The sequence below is a fragment of the Camelus ferus genome, chromosome 10 (genome assembly GCF_009834535.1).
Source record: "Camelus ferus isolate YT-003-E chromosome 10, BCGSAC_Cfer_1.0, whole genome shotgun sequence".
Taxonomy (NCBI): Eukaryota; Metazoa; Chordata; class Mammalia; order Artiodactyla; family Camelidae; genus Camelus; species Camelus ferus.
Window position 1 is genome coordinate 2,572,387 of NC_045705.1, and position 25,226 is coordinate 2,597,612.

General features: G+C 40.7%; 1 protein-coding gene across 1 annotated transcript in view; it reads right to left on the minus strand.

Annotated features, from left to right (window-relative positions):
• Positions 1 to 20,359: 20,359 nt before the first annotated feature.
• The window catches only part of DYNC2H1 (dynein cytoplasmic 2 heavy chain 1), a 264,118-nt gene continuing 259,251 nt past the window's right edge, over positions 20,360 to 25,226 (minus strand). The window contains 2 exon segments of the mRNA XM_006186202.3: positions 20,360 to 21,107; positions 21,109 to 21,165. Of these exon segments, the coding sequence (XP_006186264.2) occupies positions 21,006 to 21,107; positions 21,109 to 21,165 (159 nt within the window). The 3' untranslated portion in view covers positions 20,360 to 21,005.

Sequence of the window (25,226 nt, forward strand, 5' to 3'; positions counted from 1 at the left end):
TCTCTTGTTTATAAGCTACCCGGTCTGTGATCTTTTATTATAGAGGCCCGAATGAACGAAGACATACTGGTTTGTTGATTACGGCCATTTTACGTACATGGAATTGCACACTATGTGGTCCTTTGTGACTGGCTTCTTTCGCTTAACGTAGTGTTTTCCGGGTTCAGCCGTGTTACAGCACATGTCAACGCTCGGTTCCTTTTTATTGCGGAATGACATTCCCTTGTACGAATATACTACATTTTAAAAATTGATTCATCAGCTGATGCAAAATTAAGTTGTTCACTTTTTAGCCATTATGACTGGTGCTTCTGTGAACATTTGTGTACAAGTTTTTATGTGAACCTTTTTTTTTTTTTTTAATTTCTCTTCATTGTATACCTAAGAGCAGGATTGCAAGATCATATCAGAACTCCATTCTAATATATCGGGTAAGTATCAAAAGGTTTCCAAAGTGGCTGCGCGATGATGTGATGGTATACTTTTCAAAATGAAAAGAAACAAGTGACTGTAGTAGCCAAATCAAATCTCATTTTTGTTTAAAAAATATAAATCCCCATATTCAGACATGCATGTGGATTTATGTATTTCTCTATCTAAACACGCACAGATACAATGCTTGGGCAAGCCTAGGATGGTCCACCGTGCTGTAATACAAATTACAGCAGGGAGGAAGTAAGCTCTGGCTTGAATTGTTACAATGAGCCTGTATTACCTTTACAATGAAAAACACTTCATAAAATATGTTTGAAGGAGAGAAAAAAAAAAACTTTAAACATGACCTAAATGCGGACGACAAAAGTCATATCATTGCGATCATCCAAGTGTTTTGTGTGTAGGGGTGTGTGTGCAGTTTCATTACAGGCTTACATCAGACAGGAAGGACAGGATATCGACTAGGGGCTCGGTCAGCATTAAATCCTGAGTCAAACACATGAGCTACCTCGGATCCATTCAGCCCTGCCCGACCCCGTCGTGCTGGTCCAGACACTGCCGCCTGTGCTGGCTCTGAACGTCTCTGACTCCCTTCAAATGGCACAACGTGACAGCAACTTGCAGCCGCCCATTTGATGCCCTTTGAGGAGCCTCCGCTGGAACCAAAGGTGGGACGCCCAGGATCTGCTTCTGTTGCCGGTGGATGTAACCGGTGTTCCAGGTTCCTGGCCCGCCCCAGGAAGAATTCAGAGACAAGATGTAGTGGTCAAAAAAAGTAAAGTGAGGATTTATTAGAGGATGGATAGTCCACTCTCAGGGAAGAGCGGGCAGGCTCAGGTGAGCGGCTGCCCTGAGCTTCTTTGGCAGGTTGGTTACGTAGGGTGTAAAAATGAACGGGTGGAATATTCACTGGGGAGGGAAGGATTTGGGGTCGTATTCCCTGATTTTCTTCCCAACTCCACCCTCCCAAAGGGAGGAGGGATTTTGTCCTTATTTAGTCTGGATCAGAAGTGTCATGGCCTCGGTGCATGATGGGCAATTCTGATCTGCGAGGCTAATTTTATTGAAATGAGGGCATAATGAGCAAAAGGTTACATTCGGACACTGGGAATTTCTGCCTTTTCTCACCTTTCTTTGTCAGTCTCCAGGCCCCTCATCACCTCAAAAGGTGTGACCAATTACCAGCTCCTGTTGCCAAAGACTCCTGCTTTTCTCTCTCTGCCCAGGGACCCCTGGTGCTGACATGATGTGTGGTTTCCTGCATTTGGCCTGCGCCCCTCCTTTCTGCCCAATTCCTGCCATTTGCCCTTTGTCCCCCTTTCTCTGTTCATATCTAGCTATCTGCCTGCTCTGACACTTGCTGCTCAGAAACGTGAAGCCAGGATTTGTGGAGCAATTAACATCCTGAAGGGTACAAATTAGTTTACAAGTAATTGACCACTGGGAGATGAGAGCTGTCTGATTACGGCTTTCTCCTGTACCCTCCCCTGGACAGCCAGCCTATCCCGAGATGCAGCAACTCAGGGGGCCCCTTAGAAGATGCTCCCCCAAAAGCAGCAATCAGTGATTAGCAGCAACGGCCACCTCCTGGGGAATGCACCCTAGTATTGCTGCCCCTCCTTCCCGGCCTCACTCCCTGTCCCCTCACCCCTGCTCCTCTGGAAAGTACAAACAAAGAAGTTTCTGCCTGAGGCTCTGCTTTCTGGAAACACCCAGGCTAAATCCTTCACCAGTTTTCTTTGCGTAAGAAGCCATTGCTAAAGTTATTGTCTTGAAACAGTGATGCTTACTAGGTCTCGGGGTTCTGTGGGTTGGCGGGTGCTCTGGCCTGAGTGTCCCAAGGTCACAGCCACCTGGCCGTTAAGCTGGGGCTGCAGTCAGTTAGTTCTCCTGAGACAAAGAGTGAAAAAGGAAGATACAGGTTCTCTTAAGGCGTAGTTTCAGAAGCTGCATGACATTGCTTGCGTTGCATTCTGTTGGTTGAAACAAGTCCCGAAGTCAAACCAGGCTCAAGGGGGAGGAGCAGCAAGTCACATTGCAAAGGGGCGTGGACACAAGAAAGCATGACTGAGGGACATGATAAAAATAATCTAACCCAAATCCTCTCTCATAAAATCAGTCTCTGGATATATTTCCCCTTAATAGCTTCTTATTTGGGGAAAGTCGCTCCCCACAAGTGGTTCGCAGCTTCTACAGGAACACCAGGAGCAGGATAGAAGGAAGGGTCACCTGCTTAGGTGGTCACATCTGTCCAGTCCATCCTGGCAACAGACGGGCTGGGAGCTGTGACAACCACGTAACTCACATCGCCAAGGCTGATCTCAGGGAGGTTTAATAAGGCAGCTGATGTAATTTTTGAACTGCTCCTCAAATTTCTTAAAACAGACAACCGTAGTGAAAAACAGCGTGCCTCAAAGTAACTTCTGATTTTCAATCTGCCGGGAAGCTCCTGATTGACAGTTGAGTAGGTGACGAGGTTGGAAGTGAACGGCTCTGCCATTGTCCCTGGTCATTGCAAAGCTACAAAGCTTGCAGCGATGCCCAGCCCTGAATGTGAAGTGTCTTCTACTGAAGCAAATTACTAGAATGAAAGCAATTAAAGCAGTTTTCCATATGGCCAACCGGAGCCACTGCTGGTGTTGGGGCAAGAGGTTCTTGTGTTGTCGCAGAAAGAATTCGGCGACAAGACGCAGAGGTTAAGGAAGCAAAGCAAGGATTTATTGAGGGATAGACAGTACGCTCTCAAGGAAAGAGCAGGCAGACCCAAGTGTGTAGCTGCCCCGAGTGTCCTTGGCAAGCTGGTTGTATGGGTGTGAAAATGAGTGGGCAGAATATTCACCGGCAGGAAGGGGTTTGGGGGGTCGTGTTTCCTGATCTTCATCCCACCTCCACCTTCACAGGTGGGGAGGGGGGATTTTTGTCCTTATTTAGTCTTGATCAGGAAGTTGGATGAGGTCATAATGAATAAAAGGTTACACGCAGATAAGGGTGTCATAAGCAAAATGTTACATTTGGACAGAGGTCATAATGATCAAAAGGTTGCATTCGTTTGGTGGGGATTCCTGTCCCGTCCCACCCTTCTGCCTCCAGCACACTTATCAACCCAGAAGGTATGGTTTCTTATCAGTCCAAAGGATCCAGTTTTTCTTGGTCTGTCCAAGGACCCCCGTTGTTCACAAGGTGTATGGTTTTCTGCCATTTGCCCATGTCCCCCTTTCTCTGCTCCTGTCTCGCTACCTGCCTGCTCTAACACTGGGACTGTGAGAATGAGAGTATTTGTGACAATTAGAAAGAGGTGTCTCTTTCTCCAGGGGCTGCAGCTCCACCCCAGAGTGCTCAGATGGGGCAGGGCAAGCCGGGTGCAAGCTGGATTCCAGTCCCCCTCACCCCTCAGCCAGCACAGCCTGCATGTCGGAGGCATTGGCTCTGGCCAGGTGGCCAAGGATTGTCGCCATGAGCAAGGAAGGAAGAGCAGTCCAACTCAGAAGCAGCAGAGCAGAAGGGCCAGAAGACGGCAATAACCACCATTACTTCAACCGGTTCTAATCCATCCTGCAGGTTTTCCCCATGAAACTGAAGAATGCAACATCTAATCTAGTGAAAATATCTGTAATCTATTTTCAGGGAGACGGGAGATAGGAGGACAAATTCCCTGATAAAACAAATACTCACTGGAATCTTGGGGAGTAGAATTAATGTTTCAGACACTGATTAATGGGACAGAAAACACTCTGTCAACACATACAGACCGCCAAAGAAAATAACAAACGTGACAATTCAAGAGAGGATGACAAAATTAGGGAGGACAGTACATGAAGAAGCAACCCAAGATTAATTGAATTTCCTAAAGGAGAATACAAAACAAATGGAAGGCATTTATCAAGAGTGTAATTGAAGAAAACTTTCCGGAACTTAAAAAATCTGAAAAGTTAAAAACTTAAAACTGATGTCTAGGTTCCAGAAGAAAAATAATCAGACTTTAGCATCAGAACACATTCTAGTGGCATCCTTAATCTTTAAAAAAAAAAAAAAAAAGTTCTTATCTTTGAACTAAAAGGAAGAAAACAAGAAAAGATTTGCAAAAGTGATTTTTTTGGAAAGGTGCCTTAACGTATTTAAATGGCTTGGAGAAGCAGGTTTGACATTTCTCAGGGGAGAGGGTGATACAACCGTGCTGCAGAAAGCAAAATAACAAAATTTCTAAAAGTAGCAGAAAGGCATAGATTTGTAAAAAAAAAAAAAAAAATCTCAAAAAACCTTTATCCTTAGTTTTTTTTCTTTTTCAGGAAAAAAAAATGAGTTACAGTCTAGAAAGCAATTTAGCTTTCACCTCCATGGTTTTACACAATTTGCTCTAAGAACTCCAATAATCTCCTAATTGCAAAATCCGGGGGTCAGTTTTCACTCCAGATTTTATTTGACTTTTCAATGAAATCTGAAACTTCTCTATAGACTTTGAAAGCATTACTCACTGCTTTCTTGAAAATATGTTCTGCTTTGGATTCTGTAGCCCTTCTTTCTGTAGGGACTGTCGTAAGTAGAACCTGAAAAGTTCATTAAGAATTAGATTTGCAGGGCTCGTTCCCAGAGATTCCGATTCTGAGGGTCTGATCTGGGCCCAGGAATCAGGTCTTTTATTTTATTATTTTGGGAGGGCAGGTAATTAGGTTTATTTACTTATTTATTTTTAGAGCAGGCACTGGGGATTGAACCCAGGACCTCATGCACATTAAGCAAGCGCTCTACCACTGAGCTCTACCGTGCCAACTTGATCTTTATCCTAACTGAAATGTCTTCTTGAGTCAGACTGTTCATTGATATTTAAATAAAATATGCTCTCTAATCAGTATTTCTGGGTAGTCTTGGGGCATCAAGGAAGGTGATGGGGACGCACTGAGACTTCCCGTCTCCTGTAATCCGAGGTCCTGCGTCTGTGACTACTGCTCCTGTGGTCGGTGTCTTCCGTGTCTTGTCACTCCACTGGACAAGCCTTTGATCGCTCTCTTAAAAGTGCACCTCCGCAATGAAATGCAGCAAACTTTGCTACAGCTTTGGGTAGAAGAGGAGTGATGTGCAATAATGTTGCAACATGATGGGGGAAGAGGCTTATAGATGAATCTTATACGTCTCCCTTCCTAAAATCCCCTCGGTCTTGTCCCTTCAGAGCAAGGGGCCTGGCCTACTTTCTATGTGGGCTTCCTAGTGTGATGCGAAGATAAATTTTCCTACCATTTACCTGTAAGCCAATTAATTTTTTTAAATCACTGCTAACACTCTTTACTGTGATCCCTTCCCATTCAATACTCCAGTGATTCTCAATCCTCAGTGCACATTAGAAGGACTTCCTGAGTTGTTAAAGAGCTGCCAGTGCCCGGGAACCGTCTTCACCATCTGTGATGGAAACAGGTACAGGCATATAGGATGCTCTATTAGCGTAAGAAGCTCTACAAGCGACTTTAATGTGCAGCTCCTTGGTCTCTAAATTTATATCCAATTCCTGTTTTTTCAGCCTCGGTGTTTGTAAACTGTGGGTACCAAATACACAAAGAAAGAATGATGTCTCAAAAGTCACTCGTGATGAGGTCTTAACAAAAAGATACAATCACTGTGAGTAGCAAAACTCATAAAATGAGCCCAATGCAAAGTCAAATATGGGTCTCGGATCTGTATCCTTTGAGCATGAGGAGTGGATTTGGCTAAACAAGAATGTGTTTCATAGATGGGAGAGAAGAGGATGCGTGATCTGGAGAGTGGAGGGTCCGTGTGGAAGGCCAGGGGGAACAGGGGAAGTTGGGGGGCTGGGGTACTTCCACACGTTCTGGTCACACAGAAAGGAGGGGTGCCCCTCTGCTTTCTGAGGGGAACACTTCTTAAACTTCTCTCCCATCCTGTAGGTGGGTAACCAAAAATGACAAAGAGGAGTTAGTAGCTCCTGCCTCTAAGGAGAGACGTGTGTGAAAGGTCGTGTCAGGGATAGCTAGGTAAGTCCTTCAAAACTGCACAGATTTAGGCACAGGTGGGACGTTGTTATTGCTTGGGTTTGGATTTTGAACACATCCCTTTGTTACCCCAAAAGGGGAAGGGAAAAGACCCCAGTGCTTGTCTTACCTGAAAAAGAAGAATTCAGAGGGGGGAAGGAAGCGCTGTGTAGTGAAAGATGGTAAAGGTTTTTTGTAGCAGAGGGAAAGGACCCCTCCAAGGACGGGGGGCGGGCTGATCCAGGGCGGAGAGCAGTGGTCTTTGCCCCCTTCTCTTCTACCCTCACTCAGAGGTGGTCTCTTGACTGATGGACGGCTCTTGCCCCTGGGGTGCCTAGTCATGCTCAGCCCCTTTTGTGCATGTCCTTACCCATGATGCACATGGAAAAACCCATGGTGGGGGCCTAAACCGCTGGGTTAATTATATTACAAAGAGCATTGGCTCATGTCTGGTTAGGTCCTTGTCGCTACTACAGTTGTGGCCACTGGGTTCTAACTGGTTTCTGGCTGACACTCATTTAGAGGAAAGTAAAGCCCCTTTATGCTGGAGGCAGGCACAACGCCATCTTCTAGACCATCCTTCCTTTCCACGACCTTGTCTGCCGGGTGCCCCCACTTATCTACCTATCTAACACCTTCAGTCAGAAATTTGCTTTCTTCAGAAATCTTTATAAACCAGCTCTTGGCTGCTTACTCGCTGCTTCCTTAAATCTCCAGCTAATCTGTACTCCTCATCATTTCCTGGTTATCCTCTTTCACCGCCAAACCATCATCAGGACCTGACTCTGGATGCATCCGGCCCTGTGACTAGCTCTTGTACCAAAGCGGATGCTCAGTAAAATCTGTTCAATGAAAGTACTACATTAAATTGGGTAGGATGTTGGCTTTCAACCCAGATGGAGCGAGCAGCAATTCATTTACCCTCCCATCCAAAACAATCCCCAAATGGACAAAATATATGAACTACCAGTTAACCCTATGGCTTCTCCATCTTACTGCTTTGAAAGAGTTTCTAGACAACTCTATCATTGCAGAGATGTTGCCGAGGGTCCAACGCAGCCAGCATTCTCAGGACAGAGAACTAAAGAGAAGAGAGTTGCACAGAGAGAAAACTCCAGAGATCTCTAGAGAACTGAATGTTCACCTGAGTACAGGACAGCTCATAACCCATGAGGAAACTGCTTAAGTCCATGGAAAACAAACACTAAAAACATTAAAGGTAACAGTGCCTGGAATGGTGCCTGATGCCACCAACAAAGTTGGAAAAATGGGAAGATTCGCAGAGCATCTGGTAGGGTGCACAGAAGCTACTGGCTTCAGTGATGGGGAATAATTAGCCTGAGAGTGAGCAGCAGTCTGGTCCTGCTCAGAAAATGCCATAATCAAGACCTGAAAGCATCAAACTGTTTCCGAGTAACTTAACTGAGCACCAGAACAAAGTCCAAGGATATTTATAGGAGTTTAAAAAACACCAAAAATTCAAAAAGATAAAGTTATGTCTGGCATTTAGTTAAAAATTACCAGGCATGCAGAAAAGTGGGAAAATATGACCCATAATCAGAAGTGACAGTAATAAAAAAATGACCCAGAACTGACAACAAATGTTACAATTTTCAGATAAGTAGTTTAAAAGAGGCATATGACTGTACTCCATACATTCAGTAATTTAAGCAAAGGTATGAAAGACAATTCTTTAAAAATCCAAATAAAACTTCTGGAGATAAAAGCTACAGTGTGTGAGATGAAACAACCTGACTGGGCTTAACAGTGGATTAGAGATTGCGGAAGAGAAAATTAGTGAACTTGAACACATAGCAATAGTGAATAGTCAACATGAAACATGGAGAGAAAAAATAATGAAAAAGATAAACTGAAAGGAGCACCAATGAGCTGTGAGGCAACTTCAAGCAGCCTAACGTACAGGGAATTGGAGGCTATAAAGGAGAGGAGAGGAATGCCAGGGCAGAAGACATGTCTGAAGAAATAGTGGTCCATTTTTTTCTAAGTTTGATGAAAATTGTAATCCACAGATCCAAGAAAGTTGATGAACTCTAAGAACAAGAAATAGGAAGAAAATTAAGTGAAGGCACATCACAATACAACTGCTCAAAATTAGTGAAAAAGAGAATACGTTAAGAGCAGCTAGAGGAAAAAAGACACATTTCACTCAGAGGAACAAAGGATGAGATTGACAAGTTTCTCACAGACAACAATGCAAACAAGAGACAGTGAAAGAAAAATTACCAGTACAGAATTCTATACTTAGGGGAAATTTCTTTCAAAAATGACGGTGAAAAGAAGTTTTTAATATTAGATTTCATACTTAATATGAAAAAGGATAAAAATATCTCAATATTTTATAGTGATTATATGTTGAAATGATAAACATATGGTATATTGGGTTAAACGTATTATTAAAATTAATTTTACATTTTACATTTTAATTTTATTAACGTGGGTACTGGAAAATGCAAAATCACATACGTAACTTTGTTATATTGCTGTTGAATAGCTCTGGTAAATCAAATCCATTTATGTTCTTCTCTGGAAAAAAAAAATGGTAGTATTGATGCCTATCATCCCCAATATCTCTGCCCTTTTTTATTATTCTTTAAATATTCCTGTGTTGCTTTGGTAAAGTCCTCTGTACATTGCCCACAAGCTGGTTCTGGAGCGTAGGAACTATTTGGAACAGATGAGTGAGATCACAGAATATTTTTATGACTTCTGTGCTTCAGCTGTGCAAGTATTAATTCTACTCTTTTAAATATTTTGGTCATTCTCTTTGATAAATAAGAAATAATCAAAACGGGAGTTGACCATTTACAGTCGATCACCTACTGCACAACTCTGTAAATCCCAAGTCGCTTTTATTTTCCCTTCTTGCTTCAAGCAGAAGATTGAAAGTCCTTCTATGTTGGTGTTTGTATTTTCCACAAGCCTCTAGCTTCAGCTTGTGTAAAGCAATTCTATTAAGTCTGTGCCATTCATATTTGTCCTTAGTCCATGATGCCTCTTCCATCTTTTGGATTTATTCTTCTTTTGCTTACTTTTATGGGGCTTCTAAAACTCTGGTCTGTAAAGACACTGTGAATAGTTTCTAGAACATTCAAACAGTACCGAAAGGTTTATCTGAATGTAAAGTCACATCAGCACTCCGAGGGGCGCCGTGGAGAGGCTGCCACCGTGTGCTGGGCTGCCATTTAGTCACTCACACCTTCAGGTCTATTATTATAATTTTATGTTCCCTTTTCAAAGTTTTCTTTACTGACTATAATAAGGGTGATTAATTTGGAAAGGGAATCAAAGAATCAAAATGTTGATTACCATATTATTTTTCAGTTTTTTCTTTTTGAAGAGATTATTTTCATTCTCATCTGCGATTTTGCTACATGAAGCTAGAAAATTCTGTGTCTGTCTGTTATTTCTTAAGACCATCAACTGGAAAAAATGAGATTTGAGAAAATATTTTTTCAGTATGTTTTACAATAAATGTATCCAAAATCACTTTTATTACATTAGTGTGCATTTGCAGCTGGGTATAACACCTGTGAAAACCATTTTATTAATTTCTTTACCAGTAAAGTCATTTATTAAGATTTAGTCCCGGGCTGTCTGATGGAAGCTCACAGTTCATTGTCTTAAGCTTTGGACGGGCAATTTCATTGCCTCCAGGAGAAGTCCGGTGCAATATGACCATCATTTGCACAGTTGACAGGCTACAAAGGCCAAATAAAATTCAAAGTTTGAGTGTAACCATAGACTTCTTTCCATATATTTAATGTGATGCACAGATCACAGAGTAGTAAAAAATTTACATCTCAGTTTTTGTCTCTATTTAGATGGAGGCTGACAACAGAATTCTATTACTTACAGAAAATTACAACTATCTACTTGACTTTCAAGGAGGAAATAAAGAATGAGGGATGAGACCAAAAGTCAACATGGCATCATGTATAGCAAACATGGGCCTGGTTAATTATGATGTGGGACAAGTTTTGAAGAGAAACACAGAAGCTATGTGGAATCTGACAATTGAACGCTAGGAGTAGGGCTTAGCAAGAGAAAAGCTGTCCCTTAGGTGGGATGGGGTCAAACCAAGCTTGGAGTTGGCCCCGAGTCTTTCCACCGTAGGAGGTGATGTTACTCTGCTGTATGAAGGAAAGAGAGGAAAAGAAAGATGGCCGTGGACTGAAATGAGAGGCAGGCGAGCCATCTCGGTGGCTCATTTTCTGTGTAGGACACGGAAGTTGTTGCTGTAATACAAATGCAGTATCATTAGCGTGCAAGACTGAGGGGCTGAAGCATCCGTCTCATGGGGACTGTGGCCCATGTGTGGGGAGGTACGCTGGGTGCTCCCGAAACATCAGAAGCTTCTAATTAGTTCACAAAATGATGTGTGCCTCCTGAAGTAGGACATGTGGTAGAAAGATGCCAGGCAAATTGGACCAGTCCATCACATACAGGCATACCTTGGAGATACTGCAGGATCAGTTCCAGAGACCCCAATAAAGTAAGTATCAAAATAAAGTGACTCACACAAATTTTTTGTTTCCCAGTGCATATAAAAGTTATCTTTATGTGACACTGTAGTCTATTCAGTGTGCAATAGCATGGTCTAAATAAACAGTATGCATACCTTGATTTTAAAAATACTTCACTGCTAGAAAATGCTGATCATCACTTAAGCTTCTAGCGAGTCAAAATTTTTCTGCTGTTGGAGGATCTTGCCCCAGTAATCAGTGTGGTGGTTGCTGAAGGTTGGGGTGGCTGTGCAATTTCTTAAAATAAGACAACAGTGAAGTTTGCCACATCGACTGACTCTTCCTTTCATGAACAATTGTAGCTTGCAATGCTGTTTGACAGCATTCTACCCGCAGCAGAACTTATTTCAAAATTGAAGTCAGTCTTTTCAAAGCTTGCTGCTGCTTTATCAACTAAGCGAATGCAATATTCTAAATCATTTGTTGTCATTTCTACAGTCTTCACAGCATCTTCACCAGGAGTAGATTCCATCTCCAGAAGCCACTTTCTTTGCTCATCTCTAAGAAGAAACACCTCATCCATGACATTTTTATCATGAGATTGCAGAATTCAGTCACAACCTCAGGGTCCACTTCTAATTCTAGTTTTCTTGCTCCATTGAAGTCTTGAACCCCTCAAAGTCATCCATAAAGGCTGGAACCAACTTCTTCCAAATTCTTGTTGACATTGATACTTTGACCTCTTTCCATGAATCATGAATGCTCTTAATGACATCTACAATGGCAAATCCTTTCCAGAAAGGTTTCACTTTCTTTTGCCCAAACCCATTAGATGAATCACCATCTATGGCAGCTATAGCCTTACAAAATGTGTTTCTTAAATAACAAGACTTGAATGGTGAAATTATTTCTTAATCCGCAGAATGAGTATTGTGCTGGCCGGCATGAAAACAACATAAACCTGGTTGTGCATCTCCATCCGAGCTCCTGGGTGACCAGGTGCATTGTCGATGAGCAGTCGTATTTTGAAAGGAATCTTTTTTTTCTGAATAATGAGCTTAAAATAGCCAGTAAACCATGTAGTAAACAGATGAGCTGTCATCCAGGCTTTATTGTTCCATGTAAAGAGCACAGGCAGAGGAGATACAGTATAATTATTAAGGGCTTTAGGATTTTGGGGAGGGTAAGTGGGCACTGGCTTCAGCTTACAGTCACCGGCTGTATTAACTTCTAACAAGTGAGTCAATCTGTCTTTTGAAGCCAGTTATTGACTTCTCCTCTCTAGCTATGAAAGCCCTAGGTGGCAACGTATTTCAGTCGCAGGCTATCTCATCTACATTGAACACCTGCTGTTTAGTGGAGCTACTTTCGTAAATTATCTAAGCCAGATCTTCTGGATAACCTGCTGGGGCTTTCGCATCAGCACTTGCTGCTTCACCTTGTACTTTTAGGTTATGGGGATGGCTTCCCCATCAAACCTCGTGAACTAGCCTCTGCTAGCTTCAAACCTTTTCTGCAGTTTTTTCCACCTCTCTCAGCCTTCACAGAGATGAGGAGAGTCAGGGTTGTGCTCTGGGTTAGGCTTTGACTTAATGGAATGTTGTGGCTGGTCTGACCTTCTATCCAGACCACTAAAACTTTCCGCCTATCAGTGAATAGGGCGGTTTGCTTTCTTATCATTTGTGTGTTGACTGGATCAGTACTTTTAATTTTCTTCAAGGTCTTGTCCTTTGCAACTTAGCTAACCATTTGGTGCAAGAGGCATAGCTTTCAGCCAGTCTTGGTCTCTACATGTCCTCCTTGCCAAGATTAATCTTTTCTGCTGTTGACTTCACGTGAGAGTCATATGACTCTTAAACGACTTTGTACTCTGTAATTAACTAGCCTAATTTTCAACGTTGTATTTCAGGGAATAGGGAGGCCCGAGGATAGGGAGAAAGACGGGAACAGCTGGTCAGTGGAGCAGTCAGAATACACACATTTATTGATTAAGGTCTACCTTCCACCGGCGTGGTTCATGGCACCCCAAACAATTATAATAGTGACATCAAAGATCACTAATCACAGATCACCATAACAAATATATTAATAATGAAAAAGTTTGAAATATTGGGAGAATTACCAAAGTGTGACACAGAGACACAAAGTGAGCAAATGCTTTTGGAACAACAACGCTGACAGATTTGCCCGATGCAAGATTGTCACAAACTTTCAATTTATGAAAAATGCAATCTCTGCAAAGTGCAATAAAACAAAGAACTTAGCTATTTGTGAATAAAGAAATGTCAGGTCAGGTAAAGTTCTTTGATAAACATGTTCGTATCCTTAACACAGCTGCTATGTATTGAATTCCTATTATGCACCGGAGATTTATCACAATATTGTCTATTACACTAACTGCAATTCTGAGGGTTGGGGATATTTGTCTCCAAGCAGGAGATAAAGAAACTGAAAAACAAAGAGCAAAATGCCCGTCTTGAGGCGCGCAGCTGCCATGTGACAAAGCAAGAACTTGCGCTCATGTTTCTGACTCGAAAGAAATCTACACGTTAACACTTTGGATCTGAAACCTACATGTTGCAAATGTTTTGTTTTTTTAAGGTTGTGTGTATTCACTCATTTCATTTTCTTTTTGGCTCTAATCTCTTCTTTGCATGTAGAAATTCTCTTTTCAGGGCTTATCTTTGCTTAAACTTTATAGTGTTTTTACCTCTGGCCAGTCAGGGCTGGAATCAAGCCATGTATGTCATTGCCAGAGACGCTAAGATGTACGGAGAACCTTTTCTGAACAGAAAGACCTCCGGCAGTGAAAGGGGAGCGAATGGGGGAGGGGCTGACAAATTGACGAGCAAGTCCTAAGAGAGCAGGTTATATGCAGATAACCACACACACACACACGCACACGCATGCACACTCTCCTTTGAGACAAGTCTTCAGTTAGCACATTAAATGGTCTACCTATTGGATAGTTTGTGGCTATCCAATCCTGAGTTCTCCAAGGGTTGACTTTCATCTCTTTTTTCCGTGAAGTCTTAGGTCTACAGTCTCAGGAAAAACAGATATTTCCCTAGATTTCTGCTAGAGAAGTCCTCAGAAAACAGAGCTCTCGGAAGGAAAGTTCCTAGCAAAGGAATCAGAATCTTTTCCGCCCATCCATAGGCATAACATATGATGGAATTGGCTGACGGGTCCTTCCCACCAGGTGGCAGTGTGAGGTAGAAGTGTTTTAAGTTGATTTTAGAGGTGGACCTTTTGGGGTCCTGAGTTTGAACAAGCTGTTTAAGCTCTGAAAGTCTTAAACAGATGACTCCTCTAGTGTAACGACTGGCCTGCAGTCCTCACAGGGTCGTGTTAATGTATGGAAAAATCGCTTTGCAAATGATACAGCGTTATCCATACGTGACCCTTACTGTTATTATCGTGGACTACTTGACCTTAGAAAATGAATTCTTGAGGCCCTCAGTGTCTAAGCTTGCACAAATCTCCCCTTAAAGAAGCACCCTATTCAGCCTCCTGTAAGATTCTGCCACATGTAACCAAGTGTTCTATTCCCCCGGCTTGGAGACCATGCCCCAGAGAACGGAGCTGGCACAGAAATTGCTTGTTCTTAGGAAAAGATGGTTAATCTCTTTCCCCTTGTTTCCTGTGCCCTTAGTTTCGGCTTGAGCCATGCAATTCCAGGTACAGTCTGAGTTCACATGGAAAGATAACCTATCGGGAGGATGTGAAAGGAAGCTGTGGGGTGAGGGACAGAAAGAGTAACGTGAAGATGGGGATGTCAGGGCACGTGTAGGACCATCATCAAACTTCCAGGTCCTCCTGCCCCGATCCTTCCCCTGGATGAAGCTTGGAACTCCTGTCTCCTACAGCTTCCGGGCAGGCACCCTGTGGAGAGTAGCCTGGACTATGGGGATCCAGAAAGTTGCTCTCATTGTCCTGGCTGTCATACTGACCCTTTTTTTTTTAATCGTCACTGTATCATGAGCTTCAAAATTTAACTTTTATACAGGAAGCCCTCATTTATGAATGTAAGTTATACATTTTACTTTCTTTATTATCTACCCATACATCTGCAGTTCAACTCTTGAACGTGATTGGGTTATTCATTTCTTTGGCTCTTAATTATATGTATTTTCAGTACACCTCTAAAGACATTTGATATCATAAAATAGGTAAATTTCCTATCTCGTGATGAAACTGGTGGACTCCTAAAATATATAAACGTGTGTTCTGTTGATAACAACAAAAAGACCTTTGAATTGACAAATCATAAACTTAACAAAAAGGAAAAGCATCTACAGACACCGAAGTCTGCATGAGACTTGGTCAGATGGCTGGTGGTCAGGAAATCAAGCAATGGTTTCTCAGAAGAGTGGCTAGAATTAGTAAGAGCAGACTGTTAGTGAGTTTATGGTTATACAAAGCCTGTACTTCACTATACCTTCTAGACATAACCCTTTATTCGAAGCCTAATTTGAGCTTGAAGTAGTTTTTGGTTTTGGCTTTAAAAACCTGCATCACCCAGCTCCCCGCAAAACCTAGCCACATAAGCTATCCACAGTGGGTTTGCATGAGGCTCCTGCCCAGCAGTTAAAATCCTGCTGGGAGCTCACTTTGTGTTTGAGTTTTATATTTTCCTTGCACACAAATTGATGGATATATTCTTTCATTTTCTTAGGATCATGTAACTGTTAGAGATGTCAAAAACCACATGCAACTGAATTTTGAATTTGCACACAGCTTTATCTGCCTTAAAGTTACTGTTTGAGGTCATTATACTAGCAAGAAGTAAAACTTTAAGCTGTAAGGGGAAAATATTGTCATTTTAACCACCTTGTGCTGGGAAGACAAACCAGATGAAAGGCTGAAAAATTCTACTGCATTCCAGTAAAAAAACAAAAAAAAACAAAAAAATTTTATTCATCAAAATCAAACACAAGAAAAGACAACTCAATAGGAAAAGCTGGGTCAAAGACAAAAATAATATTTCCCAGAAGCAAAATCACAAATGGCCAATAAACAGGTGAAAAATTTTGCATAACTTTATTTATAAATAGGGAAGTGCCAATTAAAACTACCATGTTATGCCATTTCATATCTACCAGATGTGCAGAAATGTGAAGTATTGACAAGGACTCAGAATGACAAGAATTCACGTGTTACACTGCTGGTGGGACTGCAAATTGGTTCATTCACACTAATAATTATTATTATAATAAAACTAGCCGTTAGGCAGTCTTTCAAGTGCTTTGTATATGTTAAATCATTTAATCCCTTGGAAAATCATTTGGCACCATCTTCTTAAGCTGATGATTTTCCTACTGGAGACTCAGCCATTTCCCTACTTGGTGGGCACCCCAGAGGAAGTCTTGTAACACGCACGTCAGGAGACTTACTAAGAATGTTCACAGCAGCACAATTTGTAGTAGTTAAAAAAAAAATCATAGCAATTAAAATCTTCCTCAAAAGGAGACTGGATAAGGAAATTTTGGTCAGTTCGTACATTCACCCTGAAAAAAAGAAAGATCATCAGATAGATGCCATTTACATAAAAACCACATAAAAGGGATGGGGTGTCGGGCTGCACCCACCTTGTAGGCCTGCAAGCCTGGGAGTTGCCCAGTCTTGAGACCAAAGATGGAGCCTAGATACGGTGACAGAGACACCAGTGGCTTGTTACAGGGGATCTTACGTGGCTGAAGCAAAGTGGTCCTGGAGCGACACCCTTCTGTGGGCGGCAGATGGCAGGCGGGACGTGGAGCAGTCGTCACCCCTTGGGAGAGAAGGGGGCTACCATTTACAGGGGGAATTGACCTCGGGGGGGCTTGAGTTACCTGTGATTAGTTAAGCCCTGTAACTAAGAGGGCTGGGTAGTCATGTGAGTGAAGCAGGGGGATGCCCAGACAGCAAGGGAACAGCCATCTTGAAGGGCCTTGACTGAACAAGGGGTCCAGTTAGGCAAAAATATAAAATGTGGCTTAGGGATTCATTCCTACTGAGAAAAACTATGAAGAAACCCAAGGGAATCATAAAAACCAAAATTAGGGTAATTGTCTTGGGTGGAGAGCGGGAAATGAGATACTGAAAATATATCAACGAGGGTGAGTGCTGTTAGTAAACGTTCTTTTTCTTAAGCTGTGTGTTAGTACACGTGCTCACGTATATCTGTGTTTGACATACTTCACAGGGTTCTTTGTAAGAAAAATAAAAATACAAATGGTCTTGATTCCATTACTGCCTTTATACGTGAAGGAGACGGACGTCAGAAAGCCCTCAAGGCACCTGGAACAGCCCTGAGCCTGCAGACGGCACTCAGTGCCTGGAGTAAAGGAGCTTGGGTTGATGGTTCTGAGAGCTAAGTTTGCAATTTAAAGCATTTCTCCTCCGGTTTTCTCTTCCTAAGTTTTACAGAGGTGACGTTTCAACGAAAATATGCAGTCTAACAAAGTATCTTGACTGGCACTGTCAGTGCGTTTTATCTTCTCGCCAGAAACTCTGCTGTAGCAAGTATCTGTCAAGATGAAGGACTGGATCAACGTGTGGTGCTGAAACAGCCTGGCTCATTCCTTTCAGTAAATTTCAGTTCCAAGCTGATATTCGCCAGAGCATTCAGTTCTGCTGCCTTTGTCCTTTCCTTGAGGGGAGGGAGCGCTGGAAGAGGGGCTTTCCGCCCCTGCCGCTTTACCAGTTTACTGGCTGAGCAAGTCACTGTACCTGGTCTTATTTTTCTCGTTAGTAAAATGGACATCATAAATGAATATAATTATCTATCTATCTATCTGTCTAATTATCTACCATCTCTCAATCACTTGGAGAAGTGCCCAGCAGTGCCCAGTGCTATCTAAGCCTTAGTTATTATTGTTATGATATATTGATCACATACAGAATATTGGTTTTAAACAAAATGCTACAAATGACAGTATTTGATAAAACTGTGGTTCATCTTGTGAAAACAAAACAGACTTTTAACACTTGGAGAAATAATCACAAATAAACCGGAGAGTATGGAACAGGATAATATTATAGTCAAATTATTCTCAGCTTGTTATTTCTAAATAGTGAATTCATGTTTTATATAAAACTGCATTATAATTTATCTTAGCATTTATATTTATGTCCAGCCTCAAGATGATATAAGAATACTATGTCTGGATCATGTTATTTTACTGAACGTAAGTATTGTAAATCACAAGCACAAGCTTTGATATCAGACCGTTAAAGGCTTTACGCTTTTTTTTTTTTTTTTTTTTTTACTATTTTTCAGTCGTTTTATGCCTTTGTACGGAAGGCACTTCAGTAATGGGCTCTTTCTTTGTTGGACAGGGATGTGGTGAGAGCGAGTTTGCCCTCCCCAGCCCCGCCCTTTCTCCCTTCTTCAAGCTCCCAGCTGGGCTACATTTCCCACCAGCCTAGAAATTAGATGTGGCCATGTGATTACATTTTCTCTAATGGAATGCAAATGTAAGTGATGTGTGACGTTTCGAGACGTGGCGCACACCTTCCACGTGGACCCCTTCATGCTTTTCCCTTTCCTAGCTGACTGGGGTGTCAACGCCTGGCCTTGGAAGCCACATGTCTAAGATGGCAGGACTGATGCCCGTCTCCGTTCCTGAATGATTACACAGAGAACTGACCCATGAAACTGAACTGCAGCTCTACTATATGAGCGAAAAATAACCTCCTATGTGTTAAGGTCCTGAGACTTGGGAGTTTGTTCCTGTTATTTAGCCTGCCTTAACCAATAAAGAAATACAAGATGTATAAATATTGTTTAGATGATCTTGGTCAAGTCATCCAACTTCTAGACCTCTACCCCCTGCATCTGTGAAATGAGGATAATAATCTACTTAGAGTTTAGAAAATTAAGAGGTAAGCTATAAGAAAGTATAAACTCTAGAATACAAGCGAGTCATAACTAAAAAGGAGAGTATTTAAGTAAGATAACTTTAAATCCAAATAATAGACTTAATTCTTAAGTTTTAAAAAGGATTCTTTTGGAATTATGCTATTCTTCTTAAAACTTTTGGTATTTCCAATTGCTTGCAAAAATGTCTAAACTCATGTGCGGTATTCAAAGCCCTGATAAGTAATTCAATTTACCTTTTCAGGCTAATTTTCTGCCACTTGTTACTCCTACATTGTGCCCTCTAAGTGCTTCCATCCCTCCGTCTACCAGCTCACGCTGCTCCCAGTGCCTGAGATGCCCTTCGTCTCCGGGTTGACACTTCAGTTAGTCTTCAAAGCTCAGTTCTATTTCCTGCTCCATCCTTTTCCCTAGAGGGGGAAAAAATCATTTCTACCCCTGTGGTCCCATAGGACTCTATTATTTTTATTATCCACATTACTTGGCACACCATGTGATGGGCTTTCCATCTGTCTCCTGGGTTATTCATTTGACAAATATGTGCGAGACACCTTCTTCATGCCAGGCATGGTCAGAGGAAATAGGGATAGAGCAGTGGAACGTGGCTATGAAGACGAGGACAGATTTCAGGAGTCCTTGTACCTTCACTGCTTAGTATAGTGTCTGAAATGTTAACAGTCAATATTTATTGACTGAATAAAGCTATGTAATACTCACTTAATATTAGAAGTGTGTCAGTTTTAGTTACTTGTTGTCGCCCAGCTCCAAACCCACTTTGACACCTGCTCTGTGATGATGCCCAGAATTCCCATGTGATGTTAAGCTTTCTCAGCTGGGAAAGCTGGAGGGACACTGCAGGAGCAAGGGGCCTCTCCTGCTGGCTCCGATGGTACAGCACTGGCCGGCGGTATGGACGGGAGGACAGCGGTGCTCTGCCGCCGCCATGTACCCAGAACGCGGTGGCCTGTTGATACTGGAGCCCCAGCCCAGGCTAGTATCCACCACTTCGCAGCCCTCTCCTCATGCTGCGTAACTACGGGTCCCCTGCTTGTTCTGGAGGTCCCCCCCACCTTTGGAGCTGGGGCTTATTTTTGCCCCAGAGAGTTGTTTCCTGCTTGCCTGGAACTGCAGGGAAGCTTTGGTCTAGGAAAACCAGAGAACTTGTCAGCCATCCAACAGGCTGTGATGCACCTTCTCCAATGGGGTCTGAAGCCCAGGCTGTGGGAGGCTCTCCTCTCCAAGTCTGTTCTACGGTGGGCACTCACCTTCGCCCTGGGGAACCAGGCAGAGTTCTCTTACATCGTATACTCACTCCTTCATCACGGCTTAACATGTCTTTATATTAAACTCTCCCTGTTTATATCACAGGGTAGGTTTTTGCTTGTTTGTTTTTTGGTCTCCTGATTGGACGCAGACTGATACGAATGGCAATACAATTCAAGGTAATTAGAAATATGAAAGTGAATGTATGTATGTGTATGTGTGACTGAAACACTGCGCTGTGCACCAGAAGCTGGCACACTGTAATTGACTGTACTTCAATTAAAAAAAAAAGAAGGATTTCTGAATGTAATTCAAATTGCTCAGAAACTTTAAAATTGGAATGTAAAATATATTTATTTAAGCTTCAAACCATTGTTGAATTTTACTGTTTATATGAAACAGTAGAAACAGTATGAAACATGAGAAACTATGACTTTTCATCCTTTAATTATTCTATTTATAAAATCCTTATCCTGGTTTCTGTGCTATTATTCCCCATTTCTTTTGTGTTACTCTGAGATTCTGCATATTGTAACTAAAATACAATATATCCTTCAATGTTTAAAAAGATTATATACATATATCTAAAACCATGGAAGATTGAAATATTATTATATTTTATTAAATAATTATGATAAAAAAGATGGCCAAAATATTATTTACTGATTCCTTAAATACACTTTTAAACCTCTTACCTAAAACATAAATTTCTGACCCACTGGAAAAGTGAGCTGCCTCACAGAAATATTTAATGTTACATAGGGATTCTCCATGTTAACATTGACTCCATTAAGTTATTACTTTAAAAGGTACCTGGTCCTGTCGTTACCCACTAAGACGAAAACCCAACAGATAAACAACACTGGACAACTATATGCTAATATTTTGAACTAACACTTCAAATATATACTGACCAGATATTTTATTTAAAGGTTAAACAGTAATTCTTTTTGAGAAGACAGCTTCTATTGTCATGAGATTCTACTGATTTTTTAGAAATAAAGCTGCTCCACACTGAATCCACTGGTCTTGGTTGCCCCCACATGGCACGTCGATGTTGATCACCACACGACTCCTCTCTGCTGCTGGTGTAAACAGGCAGAGATATGCAGTCGTCAGCGGAGTACGGACCATATGCGCCCTGGTTAATGAGAATTAACTTTGTTTTAAAGTACAGCAGTACACTGTTGAAGCCGATCATTAGGTAACTAAAGCTACAAACACAAACCCCTTCCAAATAAGATTTATTTAACATTTTATTATGAAATGTTTTAAATAGAGACGAGCATAATAAACCTTCACCATTCAGCTTCAACAATGACCACCTTGTGGCCAAGAGTGTTTCATTCATAACTTTCCCCTAGTCCCAAATATTGGAGTATTTTGAACCAAACCCTATACATTATAAAATTTCACCTATAAATATATAAATATGTCTCTAAATAAAATATAAAATTATCACAATTCTATCAACACAAAAATATTAATAATTTCTTATATCATCTTATACCCATTATCTCATTAGCCGGTAACTTTTAAAAGATTTTTTGGTAAGAATCATAATTCAAATAAAGCCCATACTTTGCAGTTTGTTGATGTGTTTCTTAAATCTCCTAAATTTACAGGTTTTTTCTCCTTTTTTTCCTTGCAATTTGTTTGCTGAAGAGCTATTCCAAGAGTTTCCCGCATTCTGACTTCTGTTGGCTACATTTGCATGGCGTTATGTTCTGTTCCCTGTACTCTTGTAAAGTGGATCTGGAGGTGAGTTCAGATTCAGATTCAATGTTTGGTAAAAACATTGGTATATACTTCCATCAGGAGACATATAATGTCCAGCTGTGTCTCTTTTTAGATACTAGAAGCCACTGATGATCATTATTTATATTCAAGATTACAAAATGATAAACTAATTCTATCATTCCTTCTTCGTTTCTGGGCAGAAATTCGATAAAAAGAAATTTCCACTTATCAACCTTTTGATTACCATGAGGCACAGTTCATATAGGAAAGGCTGGATAATTCTATCCAATTCCCCTCTATTTATGTGCTTTTAAAACAATGAATTCCTTCCCTAGTATACTATAAAGGTGATCAGTGACCCCGCCCCTTTTGAACGTATCATAATGAACTGGTGGATTTAAACATACCTGATGTTTCAGTGCAATGTGATTATTATCTTATTGACGTTCAAATTGTCAGTCTTTAAAGCTGGCTCCTGAGGTTTTGTATTTTTTGTTTTTTTGATATGCCCCTAGTTGTCTTCAGCAGTTTTCTTACCTTCTAGTATGTCACGATGTTGTGTTATAAGCTCATCTTATATAATTTCTGTCCCAGAAATCAAAAACTAGCCATTACTCTGAGGATCCTTGGTTCCTTTAATGAGAAACTATCCCATAATTTTGGTGCTAGGAATGTCTGTCATTCTCCCTCTTGGATTTTTCACTGACTGGATCTTAGAAACAGTACTTTTTGAAGAAGAACATCAGAGTTCATAAAGTAATTCCAATTCAAATTTAGGATTAATGTTTTTATTGAATTTGTATAATTTTATTCAGTAAATGGATTATTCTTTAAGAGTTGGAACAAAACTTAAGAGAAAAGTTAGCCTCACTCCAGAATTTTGTAAGTGACAAATCAGAAACCCATGGAGAACTCACCAGGGTGACCTAGTTAAGCAAAGCTGCCATAGGTAGTAGTGAAGGTGAAAAAAACTCTTGGTGTTTGAATATTAGCACCTAAAATCTCTGCTATTCTGTTACTTTTCAAAAGGGAAGACAACAGCATTTATGGAAATAAGTCCTTTCCAGGCTCAGGAGCACTCGTCCAGGAGCCCTGACCCTAAGGAGACTCCCCTCTGAGCACCAGTTTCCCTCCCCAAACAACGCTGTCCACCTAACAGAACGCTGAGTGATTCCGATGACGGGGTCAGGAGCTCCTCATGTCTCTAACTCTCAGGACTACATATGCATAACTTTTCTTTAATCCCTACTAATTCTCAAATCAATTAGAAAAAAAAAATCCCAGCTTTTTACCATCTACCTCATGTCACGGATGGTGTTAGGATGAGAAATGAAAATATTTTTCTTCATGAAAAAATGAGAAGCAAACATTCTACTTTTAAGTCTAGGTGAGTATTACATGAAATTCTGATTATCTTTCCAGTCTTTATCTCCATCGCCCCTTAGCACACATGAAGACACTGTTCTGACTTACCTAGTCCTTGATATAAATCAGGTGAGTCCCTTTGAAAACTCACTCATTCCTAACATTTGTAAACTGTGACCTGATTTACATGTGACAAAAGTCATTCTTTATGAAGAATTACTCAAATAGATAAAAAGTCCATCTGTTCTGAATCTTTCCAGTTTTCTCTGTTCATATTTGTCAGTTATTCACCCATTCATTTAACAGCATTTATGTGCCAACGTTGCACCTGGAATTATAAAGCCTAGGCGTTTCAATATATACCCAAATAGAGAAAATCATCAACTTCTCTGAAGCTTAAAATTCAGTTTAAGAAACAACATACGCATCCAATATTTAGAATACACTTTTTGGAAAAATGAGTATTTTGGAAAATCAAAATTAACAAACTACATGCCCTGCGATGCATTAACCCTAACAATGATTAACGGATAGAATGAGTGCTGAGTTGGCCCTCGGGAAAAATACAGCATTTGAATTAAAGAGAATTTTCAACCATTATTAGTCACTGCCTAAGCTCTTCCCACTTCAATTCTGCTTAAACAGCAAAGCTTTAAGATTCAGAAATTCCTGTAATTTTCAGAACTCCTTAGCCATTCCTAAAGTTAATAACCTTAGTGCAGGCTTTCTTTTGGTATCACCGTTAAATTCTTCAGCAAAGAGCAGACAAACATTACATATTTGTTGTACTGAAATGATCTGAATCTCTGAATGTCTATTTATAATCCCAGGAATGGTCTTATATTATCTTCCTCTGCCACCTGATATTTGCTTTGCTTCCCATAACTACTGTGATCAAAAGTAAAAATAAAACATCACATTGAAATGGTTTATAATGCTTCTCCTTTCTATTCAGAAGATCTTCTATCTCTTCATTTTAATGCTAAGCAATTTTCTCTTTAAATTAGAAATGTTAAGAGTAATGCAAAGTTGATTCTTTGCATGTTCGCTGTCAATCTGCTACTTTTGGTATACATTTCCAGATCCTTCCAAACCTGCTTTGGGTTGCAGGCTTTCTGGTTGTTTTACAGTGAGGGTGCAAATGTTTCCAGCGAAACGTAATAGTGTTTTAAAAGCAAAGTCCCACAGCTGCTGCTTAAACCTGTGCTTATCATTTCCCAGTCTCTCACATGGTAAATGTTATTAACCTCCTGTAAAAAAAATTAAATGGACTTGCTCTTAGGCCACCAGTAAACAAATAACCAAAGTAGCAGGGCTAAGTACTTCGGCATTCTCACTATTAGCTACAATACTTTGTGCAGACACAAGTTCCAGAAATATTCTTTTGCTGAATTAAATTCTTATAACACAATTCCCATATTGCTTCTCTTAACAGACAAAGCTTAATTAAGACCCTGCTTGGTTGAAATATTTGGATGAAACTAAGATTTTATTGATAACTATTAATAAGTACACCAAGTGCTCAATTAATGCAAAAAAGGACATATATTAGGAAGACTGCAAATATTGCATATTACATTGCATGTAAACAAATTAGTCTGACATAATTAAAATTTAATTAATAATCTATATATTGTGATTACTCGTGCTCATGCCCAGGCCCCAGGGAAAGTGACTTAAATATATACACGGACTACAAATAGAAGGCACTGTGCCAAGGTGCAGAAGAAGATACTTCACAAAGGCAAGTGGTGCTATTCAGTATCATTTAGTCAATAAACTAAAGAAAATAACAAAATAAAACACTAGAAAACAAAAAACCTCCAAATCACCTCGGTTAATTCTGTTAACTATCTGGCCAATATCAACTCAAATTTCATTAAAATAAAACATTTCTCATCAGAAATATATTCATGCATAAGGTCCAACCAACTTGTTCTAACATTTGCTTTCTGAATATTTATGAACGAAGTCGATGAATGGTTATTTTTTTAGAAAAGAAGATATTAGGAAACCAGAAGTTCAACATACAGAAAAGTGGCATCATTAGTCATGCAACCCTGGAAAAAAATAACTACCTCCAAATAAGGAACAAAA